The 20,767-nt window shown below is 44.1% G+C and overlaps 6 protein-coding genes across 6 annotated transcripts; 2 read left to right on the top strand and 4 right to left on the bottom strand.

The window, feature by feature from the left end:
• Positions 1-4,599: 4,599 nt before the first annotated feature.
• BDB00DRAFT_825993 (uncharacterized protein) lies at positions 4,600-5,267 on the bottom strand (the record flags this gene model as incomplete). Its single annotated transcript, XM_053123693.1, has 2 exons — positions 5,191-5,267; positions 4,600-5,096 (listed from the first exon to the last, which is right to left on the bottom strand). A coding segment is annotated over exon 2 (167 nt), but the record flags the coding sequence as incomplete, so codon positions are not given.
• Positions 5,268-6,454: 1,187 nt separating this feature from the next.
• Positions 6,455-8,692, bottom strand: BDB00DRAFT_825984 (uncharacterized protein). Its single transcript, XM_053123692.1, has 2 exons — positions 7,129-8,692; positions 6,455-6,995 (listed from the first exon to the last, which is right to left on the bottom strand). Exons 1-2 carry the CDS (start codon positions 8,466-8,468, stop codon positions 6,836-6,838), a joined length of 1,500 nt encoding a protein of 499 aa, XP_052979152.1. The 5' UTR covers positions 8,469-8,692; the 3' UTR covers positions 6,455-6,835.
• A 554-nt stretch (positions 8,693-9,246) lies between these two features.
• BDB00DRAFT_825982 (NADP-dependent oxidoreductase domain-containing protein) lies at positions 9,247-11,273 on the bottom strand. Its single transcript, XM_053123691.1, has 10 exons — positions 11,059-11,273; positions 10,893-10,920; positions 10,762-10,829; positions 10,623-10,651; positions 10,488-10,566; positions 10,228-10,420; positions 9,984-10,097; positions 9,820-9,886; positions 9,666-9,724; positions 9,247-9,588 (listed from the first exon to the last, which is right to left on the bottom strand). The coding sequence occupies exons 1-10, from the start codon at positions 11,082-11,084 to the stop codon at positions 9,343-9,345; spliced, it is 909 nt and encodes a 302-aa protein (XP_052979151.1). The 5' UTR covers positions 11,085-11,273; the 3' UTR covers positions 9,247-9,342.
• Positions 11,274-12,256: 983 nt separating this feature from the next.
• BDB00DRAFT_738168 (uncharacterized protein) lies at positions 12,257-12,746 on the top strand (the record flags this gene model as incomplete). Its single annotated transcript, XM_053118421.1, has 2 exons — positions 12,257-12,452; positions 12,526-12,746. Coding segments are annotated over 2 exons (417 nt in total), but the record flags the coding sequence as incomplete, so codon positions are not given.
• Positions 12,747-16,498: 3,752 nt separating this feature from the next.
• Positions 16,499-18,568, bottom strand: BDB00DRAFT_825980 (nitrogen permease regulator of amino acid transport activity 3-domain-containing protein). Its single transcript, XM_053123690.1, has 4 exons — positions 17,483-18,568; positions 17,240-17,389; positions 16,735-17,154; positions 16,499-16,656 (listed from the first exon to the last, which is right to left on the bottom strand). Exons 1-4 carry the CDS (start codon positions 18,067-18,069, stop codon positions 16,527-16,529), a joined length of 1,287 nt encoding a protein of 428 aa, XP_052979149.1. The 5' UTR covers positions 18,070-18,568; the 3' UTR covers positions 16,499-16,526.
• A 1,359-nt stretch (positions 18,569-19,927) lies between these two features.
• On the top strand, positions 19,928-20,707 carry BDB00DRAFT_764656 (uncharacterized protein; the record flags this gene model as incomplete). The annotated part of the gene is made up of 2 exons (XM_053119469.1): positions 19,928-20,168; positions 20,235-20,707. 2 exons carry the CDS (start codon positions 19,928-19,930, stop codon positions 20,705-20,707), a joined length of 714 nt encoding a protein of 237 aa, XP_052979148.1.
• Positions 20,708-20,767: the final 60 nt, after the last annotated feature.

The raw sequence follows: 20,767 nt of genomic DNA, 5'->3' as shown, positions 1-20,767 counted from the left end.
CATTGCCCAGGCACCAACTCGGTCTCATTGTTCGGAAGCTGAAAGTGTACTTGAAAAAAATAATCATCGCTCATTCTTTCGCGATGATTATCCCAGAGTCTGCGAGGATTGGAAGGTGAGCAGTTGTAAGGATATACACAAAAGCTTGAAGTGATGCAGCTGAAGGAGAATGGATAGCCGCCTCAGTCATGCAGCGATCCCACTCGTCATCAGACTCGAGCAAACCACGCGCGAGAGCAGCAGCTTCAAAGGATGGATGCACCACATCACCCAACGTTCTTAAAGACTCAAAACTGGTAGGACCACGAACAGTGAGCAGCAGCAATCGAAGTGAGTACAGCGCCATATTGGACGGTGATGCAAAGTAAATGCGAGAAACAATGTTTTGAAATGGTGGGCGGGTGCGGCGGATCCATGTCTTATTTCCTTTATCCCAAGTATAGTGGCAAGGAATCTCAGTGTAAAGATACTGTCGAGCCTGTTCATCGCGGGAGCAAAGGTCAAAAAGAGCGGTAAGTTTTGTTCTTGATGCGTTGTTACGTGCGGCTGCAAGACCGACACGCGAATCGTTTGCATGGAAAGTGACAGATTGCTGGTCAGGAAGATGCAATTCTAACCGGGAGACGTAGGGATGATGCATATGTACTTGATATTCGAAGGTACGCCAAATTGCCTCGCATGGGCCGATATACCGTGCATTCTGGTATTGTGTCACCTCGTCTACCGGCTCGCGCTCAGCATTTCCATACGTAGCAGCACGGCTCCAACAACAGCAGTAGTAGATCGCACTGCTTCTGGCTGCCCAGCTCTAACAGTCTCCAATTGCGCTCTGTCTGATCCTTTGGTGATGTACTTGCACAAATACTTGATAGCACGTGCAGAGGTACAGATCTCGACATTGATATGAGCATTGTACTTTTGGCACAGGTACGGGTTATATGGTACGATGTGAGAATTGTCAGCAACAAAGTTGGATCGGTGGAAGTGGTGGCGACGATGAAGGTTTTCACATCTGCGATAGATCGGATAACCATCTCTGCTCACACGCGTTTCAATAACAAATGACTTGGATATCCTTGAGAGCAACGTCCGTCTTTCATGCAAACAGCATCAGGTTTAGAATTTCCACATGGGCCATGTATCATTGACCTTGTCACTGTGGCGTAAAGTTGAGGCTGTGTGACAGGATCTGGCAACTCAGCACAGACAAAACGGTCGTAATCAGAAGGATTGCGAGGACGGTCTTCATGGTGCAAGATAAGTAGGATGTGGACATGTGGTAAGCCACGTTTCTGAAATTCAACAGTTGCCACATAACCTTCGACGCGACCAAAGCAACTGGACTCTTTGATATGAGATAGCATCTCAGTGATCTTCATATGGAACACCCTGGAACATATGTCAGGGCGATCAAACGCCTGCTGACCTGGAAGAAGTTCAGCTTGGATTTCCGGCCATTGTGGATTGCAGGTAAAAGTGATGAAGAGTGTGGGATTGCCTCTTTGACGAATGATTGCCAATCCATCCTGGAGCATCTGCTTCATGTACCGTGGACCCCCTGTGAAAGAAGATGGCAAAATAATTGATCGACCAATCTGACGTGGATCTACATCATCACCAATACCGTTGTACACCTCAGAACGTAAATCACTTTGATTGTTGATAATATACTGAAGGCGCGAATACTCGATGCGTGCATAGTTGTCAACAACTAATTGTTGGAAAAGACGACGATAGTGGTGCTGGTAGCTCGTGCGGTCCCCGTCACGGACCATGAGCATATAGGAGCAGAACTCGAGCAACGTAACAGTATTAGTCTGACGGTCGGCACTTCCGCACTGCATTCCAGCAAACCAACCATCATCACCAAACGGAAATATAAGCACGTAGTGGAGGGGCATATACGATGGATGGAGGGAACTGACAGTTCGAAGACCCAACTGACGATCGCGGATGATAATGTCATGCGGTGATGATGCACCATCCACTGTGTCTTCGACGATCATTGCAGCGACTTCGGGATAACTTTGCTGATCGTAGCGTCTACCCATCTCACGCGCAGAACGAATGACAACTTGGAGTGTTCCGATAGGGGTGTCACGGTACGATTCAGCAGCATTCATGAGGGTCTGTGCGTACGGGTTGCATCTCTCCATAACGCCCTGAAGCACAGCTATCGTCTCACTGTTGAGTCCAGTGAACAACGTCTGTCTTCTCATCAGTTGCTCTTGCGTATCGGCAAAATATATTTGAGCAAAGTTGGCTGATTGCTGCTGCTCTGGTCGTAAAGCACCCATGCAATGGTACATCGTGCCATTTATGCGGAAAGTTGAAACACCTTGCGATCCGTCAGCTGAATTGCGATCATAGTTTGCTCGAATGGACGCAAATGCAAACATGTTGTTATAAGCGCGAATGTTAGTGAAGAAATCGTCGTTTCCGCTGGTCAACAGGTCGATGATTTCTTGTGGCGGAGGGCGAGGGATAGGTAACTGTATTTTTCCGTGAGTGCAGCAAATACTGAAACGTGGGTTTGAGTTTGAAGAGCTGGCAATACGCTCCTCAATCCACATACGTGCCTGACAAAACGTACAAACAGCAGCCATGCGAGAAAGCACATGTCGGTGAAAGTTTTCTCCCAGTGTAAAACAAATGCTGGGGCCAAACACATCTTCAGGAACGAAAGGAACAGTGCACGCTATTTGATACTGTGCCCCATGCTCAGATCGGATGTTTGCATCATTGAAAGGACAGTCTTCAGAAGTTCGTCGAGAGTGGCCAGGCGCATTACAGCTCGCGCAGACACGGACATTCCCTACAATGCACACATAAGTAATGTGCTTCACAAATACACAACACACATAGCTCTAGATACTGCATGGTTAGATTCTATACCTTGATTGTTCCGATTAAGGGGGCAATCGCGATGCGTTACTCGCTGATGTGTGGTGGACCTACAACGGCAACGTTGGCGCTGACTTGTATGAGAATCAAACTGCTCAAAGACAATATTCATGTCCTACATATATACAATTAGTGTTAAGAAACAACCGACAAAGAAATACATCTTGAAGACGATATCTTGTAGACGATTTGTAAGATGTTCCCTCCCACAGATCCTCCTGTGGGGCGTTTCCCCAAAACTGCCCACACCCCCCCTCCAGCGCCTCTATCTAAATCCTGAGCAAACTCGCTTTGCTTGTTTTCTAATAACTATAGCCGCCAAACACGCTATTAAAGATAACAAACATACATCATTATCAATTCTACGGCGTACGTTACGCTCATTCAAAGGACAATCGTGATGACTTTCGGTCAAATGGCTAGTTGAGCCACAAATACAGGTAAGCACGTTTATTTGGTCTTGGTCACTCTGTTAAAGCGGGAAATATATGGTTATTATTTGCTTTATACTCAAAATACTCAAAACGATTGTTCATTTGAAACTAATGCGCGCTGCGCGCTGAACAATGTTGTCAGATCTTCTAAGAAGAATCTAATATGCGGTGTCATACTTGTTGCAAACTCATTTTAAAAGAGAAAATAGTGGTGTAAGAATTCAGTGGGCAGAAGGAAAAGGTGAGGGAAGAGCAGTGGTTTATCCCAGTTTTAGCGCCAAAAAAAAATATACTGACAGCCGGGGCTTAGCAGCATCACAATTTCCAAAACAGGATCAGGATTTCCAAAAATGGGTAACTATAGTAAGCACCACTTCTCTTTTAATAGTAGATAAACAAGATGAATGTATCGTGTAAAAACTAGGACAATCGGGACCTAGACCCGGTAAAACATCAAGCACGTGTATGAAAATCCAAGATGGTAATTTATTGTTTATAAAAGCCTTAAGAAGACTTTGAATGCTTTTCCACAGCGCTTGAAGATTTTAAAGAGCATCAAGTTATAAACATTTATTTTTTGACGACGTGGAAGCATTAAGTATCAAGCGCCTACATTATCAATGAATAGTCAATCACTTCTGATTTCACAATAAGGAACATGTTAGCCCACATTACCCCGCACCCCATCCACTACTCGGCACACACGCTCACTTTAACGACACGGATTTAGTTAGCCCCGCGTTCGCCAGCATGGCGGCCCAGGACACATCAACTTTTCGCTGTCCAGCCAAATGTAACACTTGTCCAAAGGTGCGGTTCCTGCTACTACAAGAAAAAGAGAAAACCACGCAAGCGTAATTTTTGTCTAATTAGCATATCATCCCACTCCATCCACCCTCCCCATTTTCAATGATACCTGCTCTCTTCATTGATAAGTCCACCAGACAACAGCCCTCGCAGTTAAAGACGCACCGCTGCTCGGGACCGCGTCATCGTTGAAGAAGAAGAGGGTGTAAAAAAAAGGTGAATGTAATAAATAATGATCGCAGAGAGAGTTACTAACTGAGAGGCAAGCCCTTCCCCAGCGTCCACAAACCCACTTGGGAGTACACGACTACGCGAGTGCCTCAGCAGCAGAAGGTTCCCTTAATGGTGTAAGAATGCCCCAGGAGCAGCCAGCCACGGTCAGAGATGCAGGACTAGCTACGCTTGGAGCTCTTGGAAAATAGATATAAAGAAAAGCTTCGCAGCCACTGGTCGCCGGACAAGTAGGGATTCGTCCTCGCTTACTCTGAATACTCGCAGAGGGCATATACTTAGTGCCGGTTACGGTTTAGGACCACTAGGCATGCTCATATCAGCCCGCCATGCACAGCAGATCCAAAGGCGGCCAACCCTCAAACCCGCACACTCGCTGTACACTTTGGGCAGTCCGCTGACATGAGATGCCCTAAAAGAAAAAGTAAAAGGGAGGGAAGAAGTGATCCCAAGCAGCATCGCGGCCTGGAATTATGAAAAAGAAAGAAAAAATAGATATTATTAAGAACATGTAATCAGACTGTACCAGAAATTAAGATTGAAGAGAAAACAACCATTCAAAAGTGTTCTGCGTCTCTTACCTAACGTTTTTTACCGTTGATCAGGGGCAGTTTGAGTCGTACCCCAGACTTTCGGAAGGCTCTTGTGTGAAATAAAGCTCAGTGGCAATGTTTCGAGCAAACCGGGCTTCTTTTGCAAGAAAGCCGCCACCTGTAAATGCTTGAAAATGAAAGTAAATGACATAATAATTAGCGTTTGTTTCTATTTCAAAGTGCTAACAACTTCTAAAGCTACGAAATCTCTCTATACATACTTGTTGTCGTTTCGCGGGCTACATTGTTGATTGCTGTCCTGTACATTTTGAGAGATGTTGATTTGGTGCAGAGCAAACACTTTTTTGAAGGTGAAGGTGCAGAGCAAAACACTGGAAAAAACGCGCTAAAAAAGCTCGTCACAGAAATTCAGCCCCGCTGTGACGTCATCTAATCTCTTATGATATTGCTACTGTGCACCTTTAATCAAAAGAGCTATAGAGAAAGAAGTTTTCGAACTTAAAGAAGTTGCCTGTCATTGTCTTGGGTGCTGTTTTCAAGCAGTGCATGAATGTTTCACAACTGCAAGGCAGCTCCGCTTACTTTTGTGGCAGATATGGTACCTGAACTGCCGCCGCAGAAATCAGCGATAAAAATGGAAGCAAGGAAAAAAGGATCTACTACAGGTGTTCCGTGCCTGAAAGTTGTATGTATACTAACCCAAATCGTACAGGAGCTGCAGATACCATTAATAAGCGCTAGTTCTAACATTAAGTAGAAGCAAACATGTTTGTTCTGTCAGTGCCCCATATATTATGATATGATTATGACCTTATATGATAAACGCATTATAAAGAACCTTTATCGCTGTGTCACTTCACGATCTTTCCAATATAACACGCTCCTTCAATCTGTTTTGAGCATATATACCCGCCCAAGACATTGTGTTCACAAAGACGCATGACCCAAGATTATCTTGAATACTTTAGCGATACTACCCTATACCAAAGCAGCTAATATACATGACGTAAGCAGAAGAGCTGATAAACTTTACCAATGCCTTTATCTACTAGATACTGTAAGATCAATGAGCAACAACAGCAGCAGCAAATCAAAAAATTCTCATGCCATACTCTAGTGATATCCGCATCACTAACTCACGGTGAAATACGTGCAGCTGACCCACTTAGTTCACATCTTTAAGCCTTCAACTCTCTTGAATCTGTAAACTTTCGCGCTAGCAGACAAAAGAAAAATATGGAAGAGGCTTCCAAACAAAGTTTGTTCCTCATAAATTTCACACATAATTTGGGAATCGACGCTCTGGAATCAACAAGGATCCACTACACACTTTTTCAAACTAACTAGTTAATTTATGAAATCTATGCAGGTCTAGAGACTGGTAGTGTAGTAAGTGTTTTAGTATTGCCCATTATTATATGTAGAGGCTTATTTTAGTGATTTATCAAACTGCGTCACAGCGGGCACGTATGTGTTGATACATATCATAACAACAACGTAGCATACGTTTGCAAATGTTGCCTGTAGAAATCTTATTACGCAGAGGCATGAATGATCGCCGTACAAATATAGACATATCTAGTGACATTGGTAACTTGATGAATAAAAAAAGAAGGAGGCAGGGAAAGAAAGTAATCGCTTTTTTTTTGTTTAAAAAATTAAATTGATACTACACTAACAACATCTTTTTGGCTACCGGAGCAAAGAAAAAGATTATATATCAAGGAGACTATATTAAACAGTAAGGATGAACGAAGATAATAAAAGGAAAGTGAAATAGATAAGGAGAAGAAAAAGAGGATAAGAAACGTGTGCAGTGTCTGTGTGTGAAAGATGGGGAATATATCTTTCTTTCCAGCGATAGTATAGTGGAAAGGAATAGGAGAAAAGGATCGTTTTTTTTTCTTACGCCGAGCGCAATCTTGTTCCAGGGATAAACACGAAAATGATGGATGAAAGGATAGCAAGAACAATTGTGGCCGCTAACCAGATAATTGCCCGCTTGCGATGGATTCGAAGCACCGTCTTGTCCTGTATTGGCTCAAATGCAAAGAAGTTTATTTCACTTTATTTAAAGTGATACAGTGAAGAGCCATGGTATAATAAGATATCATAGAGTTATTAGTTAATTGCCTCTTACTCTCTCTCCCTCCGGCCCTGTTGTCAGAGTGCCCTTAGCTCTCACTAAATCTGCTTACCTTTTGCCTGTGAAAGCTAACCACCATGCAAAATCCGTGATTCCAGCAAGCAAGTTAGTCCAGCCAAAAAAGAAGGGCAAGATGGCCCACCAACGCGTTCCCATTGTGCCTTGATCCAAAAAGATAAGGCTCAACTCGACCGCGAATCCAATCGTCAGAAAGATCAGTCCAAATAAAAATACTATACGCGCGCTGGTTTGAGCCAAGTTGGAATACAAGACCGTATCGACGAATTGCGGATAGTAAAACACATTGAGGATCTCGAATACATGTGAGCGTGCCGATTCGAACACGATGGGTTCTGGTCGATGGTGTTTTTCAATCAGTTCATCCAAAACAGCACGATGATCGTCGGGTAGATGGATTGGCTGTGCTGCATCAAGCCGTGAGCAGAAAGTACGGTATATTCTTGTCGCATTCTGTTCTAGATCGTGGCGACCGAGTGATTTGCCATTAGGACTGCGTGAAGCGTATGGCGACGTGGTAGTACTATGATTGTTGTTGCTGCCCATTGCTGTTGCTGTGCTATGACCAATATCTTCTTCGGTGGATGGAAAATATTGTTGCTGTCGCAATAGATCTTGGGTGTCGGGCGTTTCCACATAGTTACTGCCTTGGTGGTGGTGATGGTGGTTTGGATCATACATCATCATCATGGTATCTTTGGTATTTGCTGGCTTTTCGGCTGCGCTCTCTAGGAATCGCGACAACCGATCCGCACTCGATCTCGTCTGTCGTCGTAGACTTTGAACATGTGCATGCCAGAGTTTATCGTGAGTATCCAGCTCTAACAGAAAGTTAAAGTTCTGGTGCACGCCACGCCGGCGCAAAAAAGCTGTGAAATTCGATTGCGTGAGCGGCGTCAGTGTCCGCAGACGCATCATTTGATCCAGCGTTGGTAAGCCGTTGGCCCTCAGATTATAATCCTTCATCTCTTGCCACGCTTCCATGGGCGCTTCTGCAAATGGGTCGTCAAAACCGTATGTCTTGTGCTTTAGATTTCTGCTGGTGGGTGACATGGGCGGTGATGATAAATAGGGATTGTTGGATTGGCGTTGTGGGCTGGTGGGTGAAGATAAGACTGTCATGGGTATACCAGCTTTTTCTTCCTCTTGCTGTTGTTGTAAGGCATTGTTGCCTTGATATTGAAGGTTAAGATCGCTTTCCAGTGCAGATTGCAAGCCATGTTGATCAAGTCGGCTGTTAGCTTGCCGAATGCTCCACTGTCGTTGTGGTGGCCCTCCTCCATCTGAAGGGAAATCGTCGAGAATGTGTGCATATGCCGACATTGTGGATTTTGTAGACTGTTCATTGTTGAGCGGTGGTCGTAGAGCAGACATTCTGCATTTATATTTTTAAGGATGTGTAGATTATTGAAGGCGATGAAGAAAAGGACTGTGTAGGATTAATACAGAAAAGACATTGCAAGGAGTGAGTTATTGCTTCTCTTTCCTTTGTGCCGTACAAAAAATGGCTACTTTTAGGAGGCCCTTTATTTTATTCACTTTTGATAACCCAGCACATTAATTTGTGTGACCCATCTTATTTCGCGTGCGTTTGCCAGCCCATTCACTATCTTGGGTTTTGTAGCATATTGAACAAATGATTGCAATTCATCGTCAGAGTATAGCAATTTGATGCCGCTCTCATACACTATCGACTGTGGGTATCTGAATCTTCACATGGCTGTGACAGATATACCATTTGCAAAGAATATAACGGTAAGAGGCATCATCTATATGGGAAGGGAACCGAGGAAGCAACCCATAGTGATGTCTAAAATCCAACTTGGTGCATGCGTGCACATGAAACAGTCAGGGATAATATATTCAGGAACAGCAAGCAAGGTTATTACCGTTTTAGATGACCTGCTTGTAGAGAAGAAAATAAATTTTCTTTCTTTCAGCTGTGATGTAAAAATGTTTATACGGCTGTGTAAAAACACATCAGCGATATCGTGATGCGAAAAGACCAGAAGCTCTTGATCAGCTGTATATTTGAGTGACGGGGTGACAGCCTGATGAGCACAGTAAGCGGATCAAGCTCGAATTTATGCTTCTTGTCATCATTTTACTGTCCGAGAAACAAACGTGAAACATATGTTTGAAGCTATTAGATATTTATTACACTACACATTAAGCGAATACATAGCTAAGAAAGATATGCTCGGTCCATCCATTTGATTCCGGTACTCTCTAACAGTCCTTTGCGCATCTATAGCTTGGAAGAGAAAATATCTACACCCCAAATAGGTGAGGGATCCAACAAGCGTTTGGCGCGTTCAGACTTTGCCAAAGTGTTCAAGCGGTCAACATCGTCTTTGGTAAGGATCGCATCCTGGAAGTTTGAAACAATACGAGAAGGCGTGACTGATTTCGGAATGACAGAGCAATTGCGCTGGACACCCCAGGCGAGCAATACTTGGGCAGGGGAGACATTGTGCTTTTTAGCAATATCGGTCTGCAGATGACGATGTCATACGTGAGAAGAGTTTAACGCGTAAATGTAAATGGTGCTGAAAACATTACTGTACTTACAACAATCTGCTCTTCCATCACAGGCGAGGAGGTGCTTCCGAGCGGCGAGTAAGCAGTGACTAATGTATAATTATATCGTAGGAGGTTCATCATCATAGTTATTAGCGCGCGTTGCTATCTGCTATAAATGGAGAAGAAGGAGAAGATCGCTTACCATGAATGTTATGCTTCTCGCAGAAGGCAAGGAGACCCCATTGGGGAAAATAGGGATGCAACTCAACCTATTAATTTATAGTTCTTTTGTCAGGTTCTTCTGCTTTTCTTCTCCGCATACATTATAGGATCATATTCGTAACTACAACAATGAATGGAGATTACCTGAAGAACAGCAGGCATAATCTTTGCAGTTTGAACCAATTTCTCGAGGTTAGCAATACTAAAGTTACTGACACCAATTGCACGCACGCGAGAACCAACAAGCTTTTCCATGGCCTACATTTATGCAAAGACAAAAGGGAAATATGAATTGTGGATTACGTGATTAGCATTACATTTTAGACAATTCAAACTCAACCACACGTACACGCTATATATGAAAAGAAGGGAACCAGGTACAACGTACAGCATACGTCTCGGTAAAATCAGTCGAGTCGAGCAAAATATTCTTGTCAGCATCGCGCGGGAAGTTGCTAGGAGATGGCTGGAAAGCGATGGGCCAGTGCATCAAGTAGAGATCCAAGTACTCGAGTTGAAGATTAGCAAGCGATCGTTCAAGAGCGGCCTGCACCGTATCGGGACGATGGCTTGTGTTCCAGCTACGAAATATGTATTAAATGTGTGCTGTTGTTGTTACTCGCTTTATATGAAAGTGTTATATTTTACAGCTTGGTGGTGATGAAGAGCTCCTCTCGTGGAATGCCACTGTCTTTGATAGCCTGTCCGACCTCCTTTTCATTTCGGTCTAAAACGTACGATCAGTAATAAATATTAAGCGTGGGTGTTCCTTTTAAAACATACAAACGTAGGCTGTGTCGATATGGCGATATCTGAGAGGAGTTTACATCATGTCATTAGTAAGAAGCAGGGTGGTCATGGCATGGTGACAACAGCATGTGTGCTATGCGCTAAAGAAACAAGAGGTCTCCATCAGGATTACCCTGCTTTCAATGCCGTCCGTACGGCATCATAGACTTCGTTGGGTTTGGATTGCCACGTTCCAAGGCCCTATTATAAAATTGCATTGTAAGCTGATTATAATCTTGTATGTATGCTGTCAACGATACATACCACGGCAGGAATAATCGTATTGTTGTTTCTATTGCCCGTCCATCGTAAAAATTGTTTGCCGGGTGGACGATGCAAGATATGCACGCAGAATAGAAGGGGAAGCAAAAGGGTTAAAAGGAGATGTGTCGAATACAATAAAAGTGAAATGCAAAGTCCACACACTTACAGTTTAAAGGCACGTCCAGACGACATATTCTCGTGGGGTGGGGGGGGGTTTAGGGTAGGAGTGAGAGAGAGTGAGAGTGAGAGAGGGAAAAGACAATCCGGCGTTTGCAGTCATATATTGTGGTCATGTTACACGAACCTCTTGAAAACCTCATGTTTCCATGGCGACGCCATTTGAAGAGAGAGAGAGAGAGAGAGAGAGAGTCAGTATTCGCTTTTTCTCTCTCTCTCTCTTACTTATCACATTCACTTAGTACTTTCCTTTAAAACCCACACATACACGCACACGCACAATCTCTCGACAATCACTCACGTACAGCACTTTATAAACATATACTCTGCAGCAAAAAGAAGACCGTTGCTTTCTTCGTTTCTTTTCCCCCCTTTCTCTTTTGCTCCCTTTTTTGCTTTTTTTTTACCCAGCAGCTTAATAGTAGGACGAACGTTTTTTGACAAGTCCAGTCGTGCACACCACATACATTCCTTTATTCTTACTCCCTCCACTATACTATAACTTTATTTATTTTTTTATATTTTACAAATAATTCCACGCTCATTCACACCATCTGGCTTTTCTCTCATATTTGATGACACCGATCCCAAAACCGTCGTTATCAACTCCAGCATCAAGCAGCAATTCATCCCTTGTACTTCCAACACCATCTACTTCGACCTCAACAAACTCGACTCGGCAGCAGCTGGAGCAGCAGATAGCCGAAAACGAAAAGCTATTACAAGAGTCCAATAGTGGGATAGGAAAAAACGTGTTGATCAGACAAATCAGTCAACTCAAAGAGAGGCTTAAGGAAATGGATCATCATCAACTACAACAACAGCAACAAAAACCTCCACTACGTCGACAAGTCTTGGCATCCAATACGGGGATGGATGACATGACTCCGGCAACGCTCGACAAATTACGTAGCTTGGAACGCGACGTGTCGAGTTACCGATCACCTCGGGTAAGTGGGTCTTTCGATTGAATTATACAATAAAAACAGATGTTTTACATCTTACATGTGGTGCCTTAAAAGAAACAGCCCCTTAACCCGGCTCTTTTTTCTATCTTGCTCCTATAGCTGCTCAGTAGCCATCCGATACCCAGTCCATCAAGTTCAGGCCTTGATTCCTCGTCATTACTACCCCTTCCTCCACCACCATCCGGCTCGACGCCTACTAAACGGCGTTCTAAGGTCCCCAATGCTGATCGTCGAAACACGGATATCGAATTTGCAACCGAAATTGGTCAGGGATTATTGTTGGAAGTGCGGAAGATGCAGGCGCTACTGCAAGAAAAGGACGAGCAGTTGAATCAGCTCGAAATCCAAAAGGCTGACTTGGAACGTGCTGCAGAAGCCATGGCTAAACAGTTGCGACAACGGGAAGAGGTTGAAGGTAATGAAAAGGGAGCTCCAAAAAATTAAGCAAAGGGATATGTGATTTACTAAATTTATGTGCGGATTCAAAGAACGACTCAAGGAAGACACGTGGAATTTGGAGTTAGCAAAGCAAGAGCTCACGATCAGTGTGACCGAAATGCAACAAACATTACAAAAGTCCAACACCGAGCAAAATCGATTGGTCAAGCAAATGAACGATCTTCGAACAGAAATCGAAAAGCTTCGCGCGAGTGAGGAAAAGCTGCAGTCGGTGGTCGAGAATATGAAGCAACGGCATGAGCAAGATATGTCTTCGATTCGCCGCCATGCAGCCGGTTTACAGCGTGAAAAATTGGATCAAAAGAAGCAGATCGATGCATTGACATCCGAGCTTGCTATCGCCAAGGCGCAGACACGAATCGCCAAACGCAGCCATTCCGATATGCACGCTTTGATGAAGAATAAGGCAGACAGTGCAGATGCAGCATCTTCAGGCGATGCATCAGGTACGGATCGTGAAGCGCAAAGTCCCAAGACATCACCTCCTGGCTCGCCCAAAGAAACACCAACGCGCAACCAAGCAATGGAGGTAGAAACGCTCAAAACATCACTCGCACATGCACATCGCATGGTTTCCAACTTGCGCAGTAATATGCATCGCGAAAAGACCGAAAAGTTTGAACTGAAGAAACTCTTGGCAGAATCGCAAGAGACGATCGAACAGCTGCAGAATGAGCCTCGCATGTGGGAGGATGCACGCAGTACAAGCGACGCAAAACGGTCACACAAGGCCAACGGTAGCAGCAGCACAAGCAAACGGAGAAAAGGTAGCACAAGACGCAAGCGCGTGGGCAGTCGGACACCAAAAGGTGTAGCGGAAGACGGGCATGAAGAGGAGGAAGAAGAAGTCGTTGATTCCTTTGATGAATCAAACCCTTTTTCTGACGAGGATGAAATGGATCGTGTGGTAAATGATGCTGCGCCTGCGACCGGGTTCACGTCACTGTCATCGGAACTTGGGGCCGCAAAACCAAAAGAAATGTCGCTTGGCGATCAACTGTCCATGGCCCTGTCATCTTCGTCGTCTGTACCACCACGTTCTAGCACTGTCACTGTTGATGTGGGAACACAGACAGAAATGGAAATTAGCAACAGACAAATTCAGACTGAGACACCAGACACAACCGCAACAAGCGTTGTCGAAACAGATCCAACCACAACCACCACTACCATTACCATTGCACCGCCTGACTTGCAAACGGTCGATATGCCCAGTATCAGCGCTACGCCTGTACAGCAACAAACCCAACAAGTACAGAGCGAGCCAATGTCTGTCCCTGTGGACGCTGGAGTTACGGCTGATATAATCCAGCAACAACCGCAAGCTGTTGCCAAGGCAACAGATACTGTTTCTACGCAGACCAATCCTGTTACCATGGTTCCTGGCTCCGATTCAGCAGTTTGGACTACTTCTACAACCGCTGTTGCTGGTGTTGCTGCTGGTGTTGCTACCACTGCTGCTGCCATGGCTGGAGTATCACCCGAGACAGAACATCATGCTCTTGCCACCCAAGATCTTGAAGTCGGTAGCGCACAGACCATGCCAACACCTTTGGTCAAGGAACACACTACTGATGCAGTAGATAACAAGGATGTGAGCCAGGTGACAACAACCAGTAGCAGTATAAGCACCACCGACGTACCTCAGCACGGATCAATTTCATCGACTACCGAAGCTGTAGATACCGATGTTGCTGCTACTATCGGTCTTGTGAATACGAGCGCAGCTAATCCATCATCGTCAAAACAAGAGTTCCAATCAAGGGAAAGCATTGAATCTCGAAATTCTGTATCCCATCAAGTGTCACCTGCAGCGAATGCTTTAGCGCTGGAAGCTACACATGCTTTTGATAATGCACCGTCGTCTTCTCAAGTTGAAGGCTCTCTGAGTGGTTTCGACAGCATACCGCCAAATAGTGCTACAGAGAACGGAACTATTGCTACTGCTGCCAATGCAACTGAAGCGCCTCAGACTGGCACGGTTCTCGATCGATCGATTCAAGAAAATAGATATTCCCCAAAATCAGCAATTCAACCGAGTGAACCGATTCATCCGGTATCAGCAGTACCAACACCAGCATCAGCAGCAGTGGCAACAACAGCTCAAGTGGCAGCTAGCGTACAGCCATCATCCCAAACAGCATCACAATCGAACGAAACAATCCATACACCTTTGTCACTTGGAGAAACATCTGTAAATTCAGCTCGTTCATCACAACTGCATCATGAATCTATTGAAGCTACTGCTGCTAGCACCGGAAGCAAATCATCCGACGTACACCCTAACGAGATGACCCATGCTGCTGGCAACATGCCAAAGGATAACACCACTACCGCCACCGCTACCAACCTGGAACAACATGCTTCTAATCACATGTCACAGGCACCCAGTCTTCATGCAAAGGGTGTTGAAGGCAGTTACACCAACACGGATAGTTCCGAGGTCAAGCAGTATGGTGACAACCGTCGCGCACCACAATGGATGGCCAATGGAGCATTATTAACACCACAAAGCGCTGTTACACAAGTAAACGAAGGCGAAGAACCAAAGACGTTAACACAATCCGAAGCGGATGCTATGGTAGAGCGTGCCGTGCAAGCCGCACTCAATGCCTATCGGAAACAAGAGAAACATGATCAGCAGCAACAACAACAACAACGTTCCAATGATGGCGATAGTTTAGCACTCGCAGCTAATGACGCTCAAGGAGTACTAGGAACAGAGGAAGACCAACCACCGGCACGACCTAGCAGCCCACCACCGTCCACATTGTTATCCAAGGCAGCTGCACGATCGGTTTCAGTATCGAGCAGGATAGCACCTGAAAATCATGAAGAGTATGGCACAGCCTATGTCAATCCACACACGACGACCTATACTAGCCGACGCCGGGAGTCGGGTAGTATTTCGAGTGTGTCCACATCCAACACAACGACTGATCGCCGACCCTCTGTCACCTCGTCACAACTGGAAGCAGCGGCCCGTACTGCCAATGGTATATCCGATCCTAATGCCATTGCATTGATCACACAGACCATGATTGGTGACTGGATGTGGAAATATACCCGCAAGGCTGTTGGAAACGGACTTTCAGAACGTCGTCATAAGCGATTCTTTTGGATTCATCCTTACACTCGCACACTCTACTGGAGTGCCTCTGCTCCTGGTGTTGATGGACGAGAATCAAAAGCAAAGAGTGGTAAGTTTTAAACAAAATCTACAATGAAATGACCTCATATAAAAGCAAATATCTTGACATAAAATCTATTTGTTGTTGTCATAGCATTCATTGAGGATGTCTCTGCCATACCCGATTATACTCCCAATCCCACGGGCTTACCACAAGTAAGCCTAATGATCCAAACACCAGGAAGACAACTCAAGATTACCGCGCCAGATGCGTCAAAACATGGCGTGTGGTATGAGGTAACTTTTATGATGCAATCTTAATATAAGCATTTGTTTTGTTTTTTAACTAACCATAATTATGATAGTCCTTGTCGTATCTTTTGGCACGCGCCAATGTAGATGGCACACCCAAGAAAAGCATTGACCGACGTGATATCACTGAATCCGTCTCCACCAGTGCTGTATCTATTCTTAAAAAGCCAAGTTTCCAACGGCTACGACCGGTACGTTCCATCAGTTCAATAGCCGGAAGCGGAAGAAGCGTATCAAGTCGCAGTCGAGTCGAGCAGGATGACGACGACGACGACGACGAAGGGTTGGAAGATGTGAGAATGTGTTGCAACGGAAAACACCATGTCTCGAAACTTGAGAAAGACCACCCCCATCACCATCATCAACAACAACATCACCCTCATTATTTCCGTAGTACTACCAAACGGTCACAACTATCTTCATAAATTTCTTTCTTTCTCCCTCTATCTTTTTCTGTCTCAATTTTTTTGTTTTAATATTTTATCTTTATTACCCAATTCACACTCTCAACTCCATCACCATCTCATTTTTATGTGCAGAAAATCTAAAAATATATATACTACTAACTTGCATTTCATTTCATTTAAATCAATAATGATAAACGACTACAATGCTATCTCTATAATACTTCAAGACAAGACTGAGTTGTCTTCTTGAAACACCTTCCCTATACATAATTTCTTCAATATGATGTTTGCCATCCATGAATGGAGTTAACCTGTGATATTTTAATTCAGCATAAAATGAGAAATGTTTTTTTCTTTTCAAGCAGATAATAATTGTTATTGTTTCTTACCGTTCAAACAATTCAGCGACTTCTTTAGGCACTTTATCATGGATCAAACGCTTAAAGCGATTGCGTGAATCAAGCATACTCGTTTGGCCCGGACTGGATGATATGACAGCATCCGTTGGCGGTGATGCATTAGTGGGCGGCATATTTGTATTACTGTTGGAGCTTCGTCTACTCAAAGAATTATCATCCTGATCGTCATCAATTGCAGTACTCAGTTCCATAAGAACCAGAAACATATGCAGTTGGATAACGAGATCTTTGCGAACCAAGTAGGTTATTGCTTCAAGATACTGGTTTCGAAATTCTTTGGGTGCAATCATATGAAGCGGTTTCGCAATAGATAGTTGGGATAGCAACCGTGGTAAGTCGAGGTTCGGGATTGCTATGTGCATTTTAAAATCGGTATTCAAACTTTCAAGGCTACAATAGTAAAAGAAAGACATTAGTGATCGTTATATTGCTTTATATGCATTAATAAAGAGAGCTGGATAGAATGATACTTTACTCTTCAAGTTTAGCTTGTGGGGAAATGACATATATATTGCGAGCATGGATGGTATGGATCAATTTGGCTTTTCTCCAGTAGATTAAATGAGCAGCCAAACGGTATATCTGAGCGAGAGAGCAATCGAGCAAAAGATGTAATTCCTGTAGACTGTTCATACATTGTTGAGTACTCTGCCTTCCTATTTTTCTTTTTGGCAAAATAATTACAGTGACTTTGGCATATGTGAAATATGCACCTTACCTTTGCGTGGGCGTCAGTATCTGAACGAGCTGAACTAAAGTAGGACTTGCATCTAATGGCATGTTTTTCAACACTTCCTCTGGGTCTTCTAGCAGTAACAGGGTATGGTACGGACAAATAATCGGATAATTGTCGTATTCGTAGCCAGACATGCCATAGATATCCATCAGTGAAGCGTAATAGTAATCCTGTGTACGTGCCAAAGGCAATGCCATGCCACCGTCTGACGGAGGAACCATCTCACCAAACACAGGTATCTGGAGTGACAGGTCAATAAAGTCATTAATGATGATGTGAGCGATATTATCCGTTGATATAGCTGCATAGATTTGTTTGATATCTCGGGCCAACGACGACTCTTGCAAAATATTCTTCATGACTTCGTCGTATGGAGTGCTCTTGTTGATCGCATCATCTCTTATCGCCAAGATCTTTTCAAACTCGTCCTGAATATACCCGCACCGAAGCTGCTCGTATTGCAACGCTGCGGCATAGCGTCGCACGACATGCGTATAGATCATATCCGTGCGTGCGTTCAATTCCAGATCAGGGGGAGACATGACAAACACGACATGGAAGAGCGTCATGTGGGTTGTACCTCCACTTCTGCTACTGCTGCTGTTGCTATCCTTTTTGCCGTTCTTGTCATCATCTTGTTGCTTTTCTTTTGACTTGATGTTTGTTGTAGTGTCGTTACTGACTGTATCGTCGCTGCTGTCGCTACGACTGCTGCTGGTATCATTATTGCCACCAGTTGTGTGGTTTTTTTCATTACCACTGCCAGTACTACCAATACCATCGCCGCTACTGGCATTATTATCCGTAGGAGTTGTTGCTTCCTCATTGTCAACGCCACTATCTTCGTCTTCTTCTCCTTCGTCATCGTCTTCTTGACTAGATGCTAAGCTGACTGGATGGCCGACAAATGTAAGATCGTCAATACTGAGCTGGAACTTGCGATCACATAGCTCGAGGCGCGGCGCGAGCGCATCAGCGAGAAATGATACCCCAATATCAAATATACTGTCGCGACCAGCAAACCTATCTTCTGCTTCCCGTTTCTGCTGTTGTTGTTGTTGTTGCTGGTTTTGTTTCTGCTGTGATTGTTGTTCTGAATTAACGAATGAATCGTCGGTTGATTTACGTAGTGATGAATGCGATGCATTGGGTGGAAGCCGATCAGAAGGTGGCACGGACGTTTCGGCGTGTTTATTCTTCTTAATCTTGCTTTTGGCGTATAAGGTTGAGGTAACGTCTTCGTGATAAGATTCGGGTCGTTCAGGATTAGGCGGATAACTGAACATAAAGTGGTGGCCTCGGGTGGAATTCACCACCAGTAGAATCGCCAACAGCGAATTCATGAAACATGAACGCAAAAGAAGAAGAGCAAGCACGTTATAAAACGAAAAAAAAGCACACCTTGCTTCCAACTTATGCGGACTTCTTAACGTTGATTTGGTGACGCTTTAGGCCACCTGCATTCTATACATGGATACTTAGTAGTTATTATGTACCAACCATGTTATGAAGAGCCCTCAACTTTGATAACTCAATGAAGGTATATAAACCAAGGAATAGGAACTCATCATCCAGTGTTATCTGTTATTGTGCACATACGTGCCTGAGTATCGTATCACTATAATGTGAAAAAGTTTACCCTATTGTGCACAGGAAGGCTGTTTCACTACTTTACCGAAGGGGCTTCTGCTCGTCTCAAAGCAAAGCTGAGGTAATCATCGTGAAACGCAGGCATAACAAGGAGTTTAATATAATCATATAACTCTGCTAAACTCTATTATATCGCACTTCTCTAATTTGTTGGCAGAAGATTTAGCTGCCTTCAATAATGGACGCTACATGTGTGTATGAAGGAGACGAAACGATCGCATGATACCTGTTGTGATGGCTAGCAATGATCAATAAAAAGCAGCAATATGCATATACTAGTAGTGCGGGGCTAAACTTTTGCCAAGCTTCAGTAACTTATATTCTACATGCTTAAAGGGAAAAGTCTCATTTTAGCTACTGCTGGCCATAGCGAAGATGATGAACCCAAACATTATGACTTTGGTCAAAAAGCAAAAAGGATTGAGCCTTGAACCAACTTGATGTTCATGCAAGGGCTGCACATGACTTGCATAACATTTATTGACTGCCACTAGGTTAGCTTCACCTATATTTCACCTGCGGAGGTGCATATAAAAGTACAAAGTACTAACCCTTGTATCAGTTCATACTGGATCAATCAAAAGACACAAGACCTTGTCAACAATCTCATTGCCAAGCTTGGAAAAGTTACAAAACACTGCATATCCATTTCTCTTCCCGCTTTCAGTTCTTTTTCTGATTTAATGTATTAATAGCATAAATATCCTTTGACTATAACACTAACTACCATAATACACATACACAATGCCTGAAAAGAAGCGACGAGTAGTATTACGCATGCGACCATCTCGGAGGAATTACGTTGGTATATTTTTTTCACTTGTCGGCTTCATCTTTATCCTACTGTGTCTGGTAGGCTGCCGATCGAACTCTGGAGCAAAGCTATACTTCGCACAACTGACCGAACGACCGGCCGGCACGCTGTCAATAAACGTTGGTTGGCAAGGCTATTGCATTACCGATCGTGGCGGGATCACTTCATGTCGAACCGATGATGGTGTAATGATGATGCCCTTTGGTAATTTGCGAAGCTATACATGGGCATTGAGTGATTATAAAATAACAGAATTACATAAAAATTTAGACGTAACGATTCCAGAAAAGTTCAACGAAACATTTCCCGAGCTATTCACAGACGAAATCGAGCAAGATCCGGATTTGAATCCTGCCTCACAACCGAACCCCCCACACAATCCCAAGATCTATCCTGCCTCAGTGCTGTGCCTCCTGTGTGGCGGCGCTGCCACATTAATAGGCTTGGTGTGGGCGATATTATACCCCCGGTTTCAGGACCAATATTATTCGCGTGGATTTCTTGCATGGGGCGCAGCCGTGCTGGCACTCTTACTGGTTGCACAGTCATCGATCATGTACGAGAATGGTGTGGACCAACTCAACCTCGTTTACCCACATTTGGAAGCTGTCAGAGGCCCTTGTTTGGTGTTAAGTGGCATGGCATTTGCGTGCTTTGCGATCTCGGGATACACGTATTTGCATGGCTGCTTTAGCAAAGAGGAGGATGAGGCAGCTTTGGGTGAAGGATACAATCCACTCTAAGGAGAGGCCTATATCAAGAAAAAATCAAACAATTCTCTGTCGTAGATGTTTTCTTATTTT

Source organism: Zychaea mexicana (assembly GCF_025766255.1).
Source record: "Zychaea mexicana strain RSA 1403 chromosome Unknown BDB00scaffold_42, whole genome shotgun sequence".
Lineage (NCBI taxonomy): Eukaryota > Fungi > Mucoromycota > Mucoromycetes > Mucorales > Lichtheimiaceae > Zychaea > Zychaea mexicana.
Note: the sequence above shows the minus strand (reverse complement) of the source record. Positions and strands in the feature narration are given on the sequence as shown.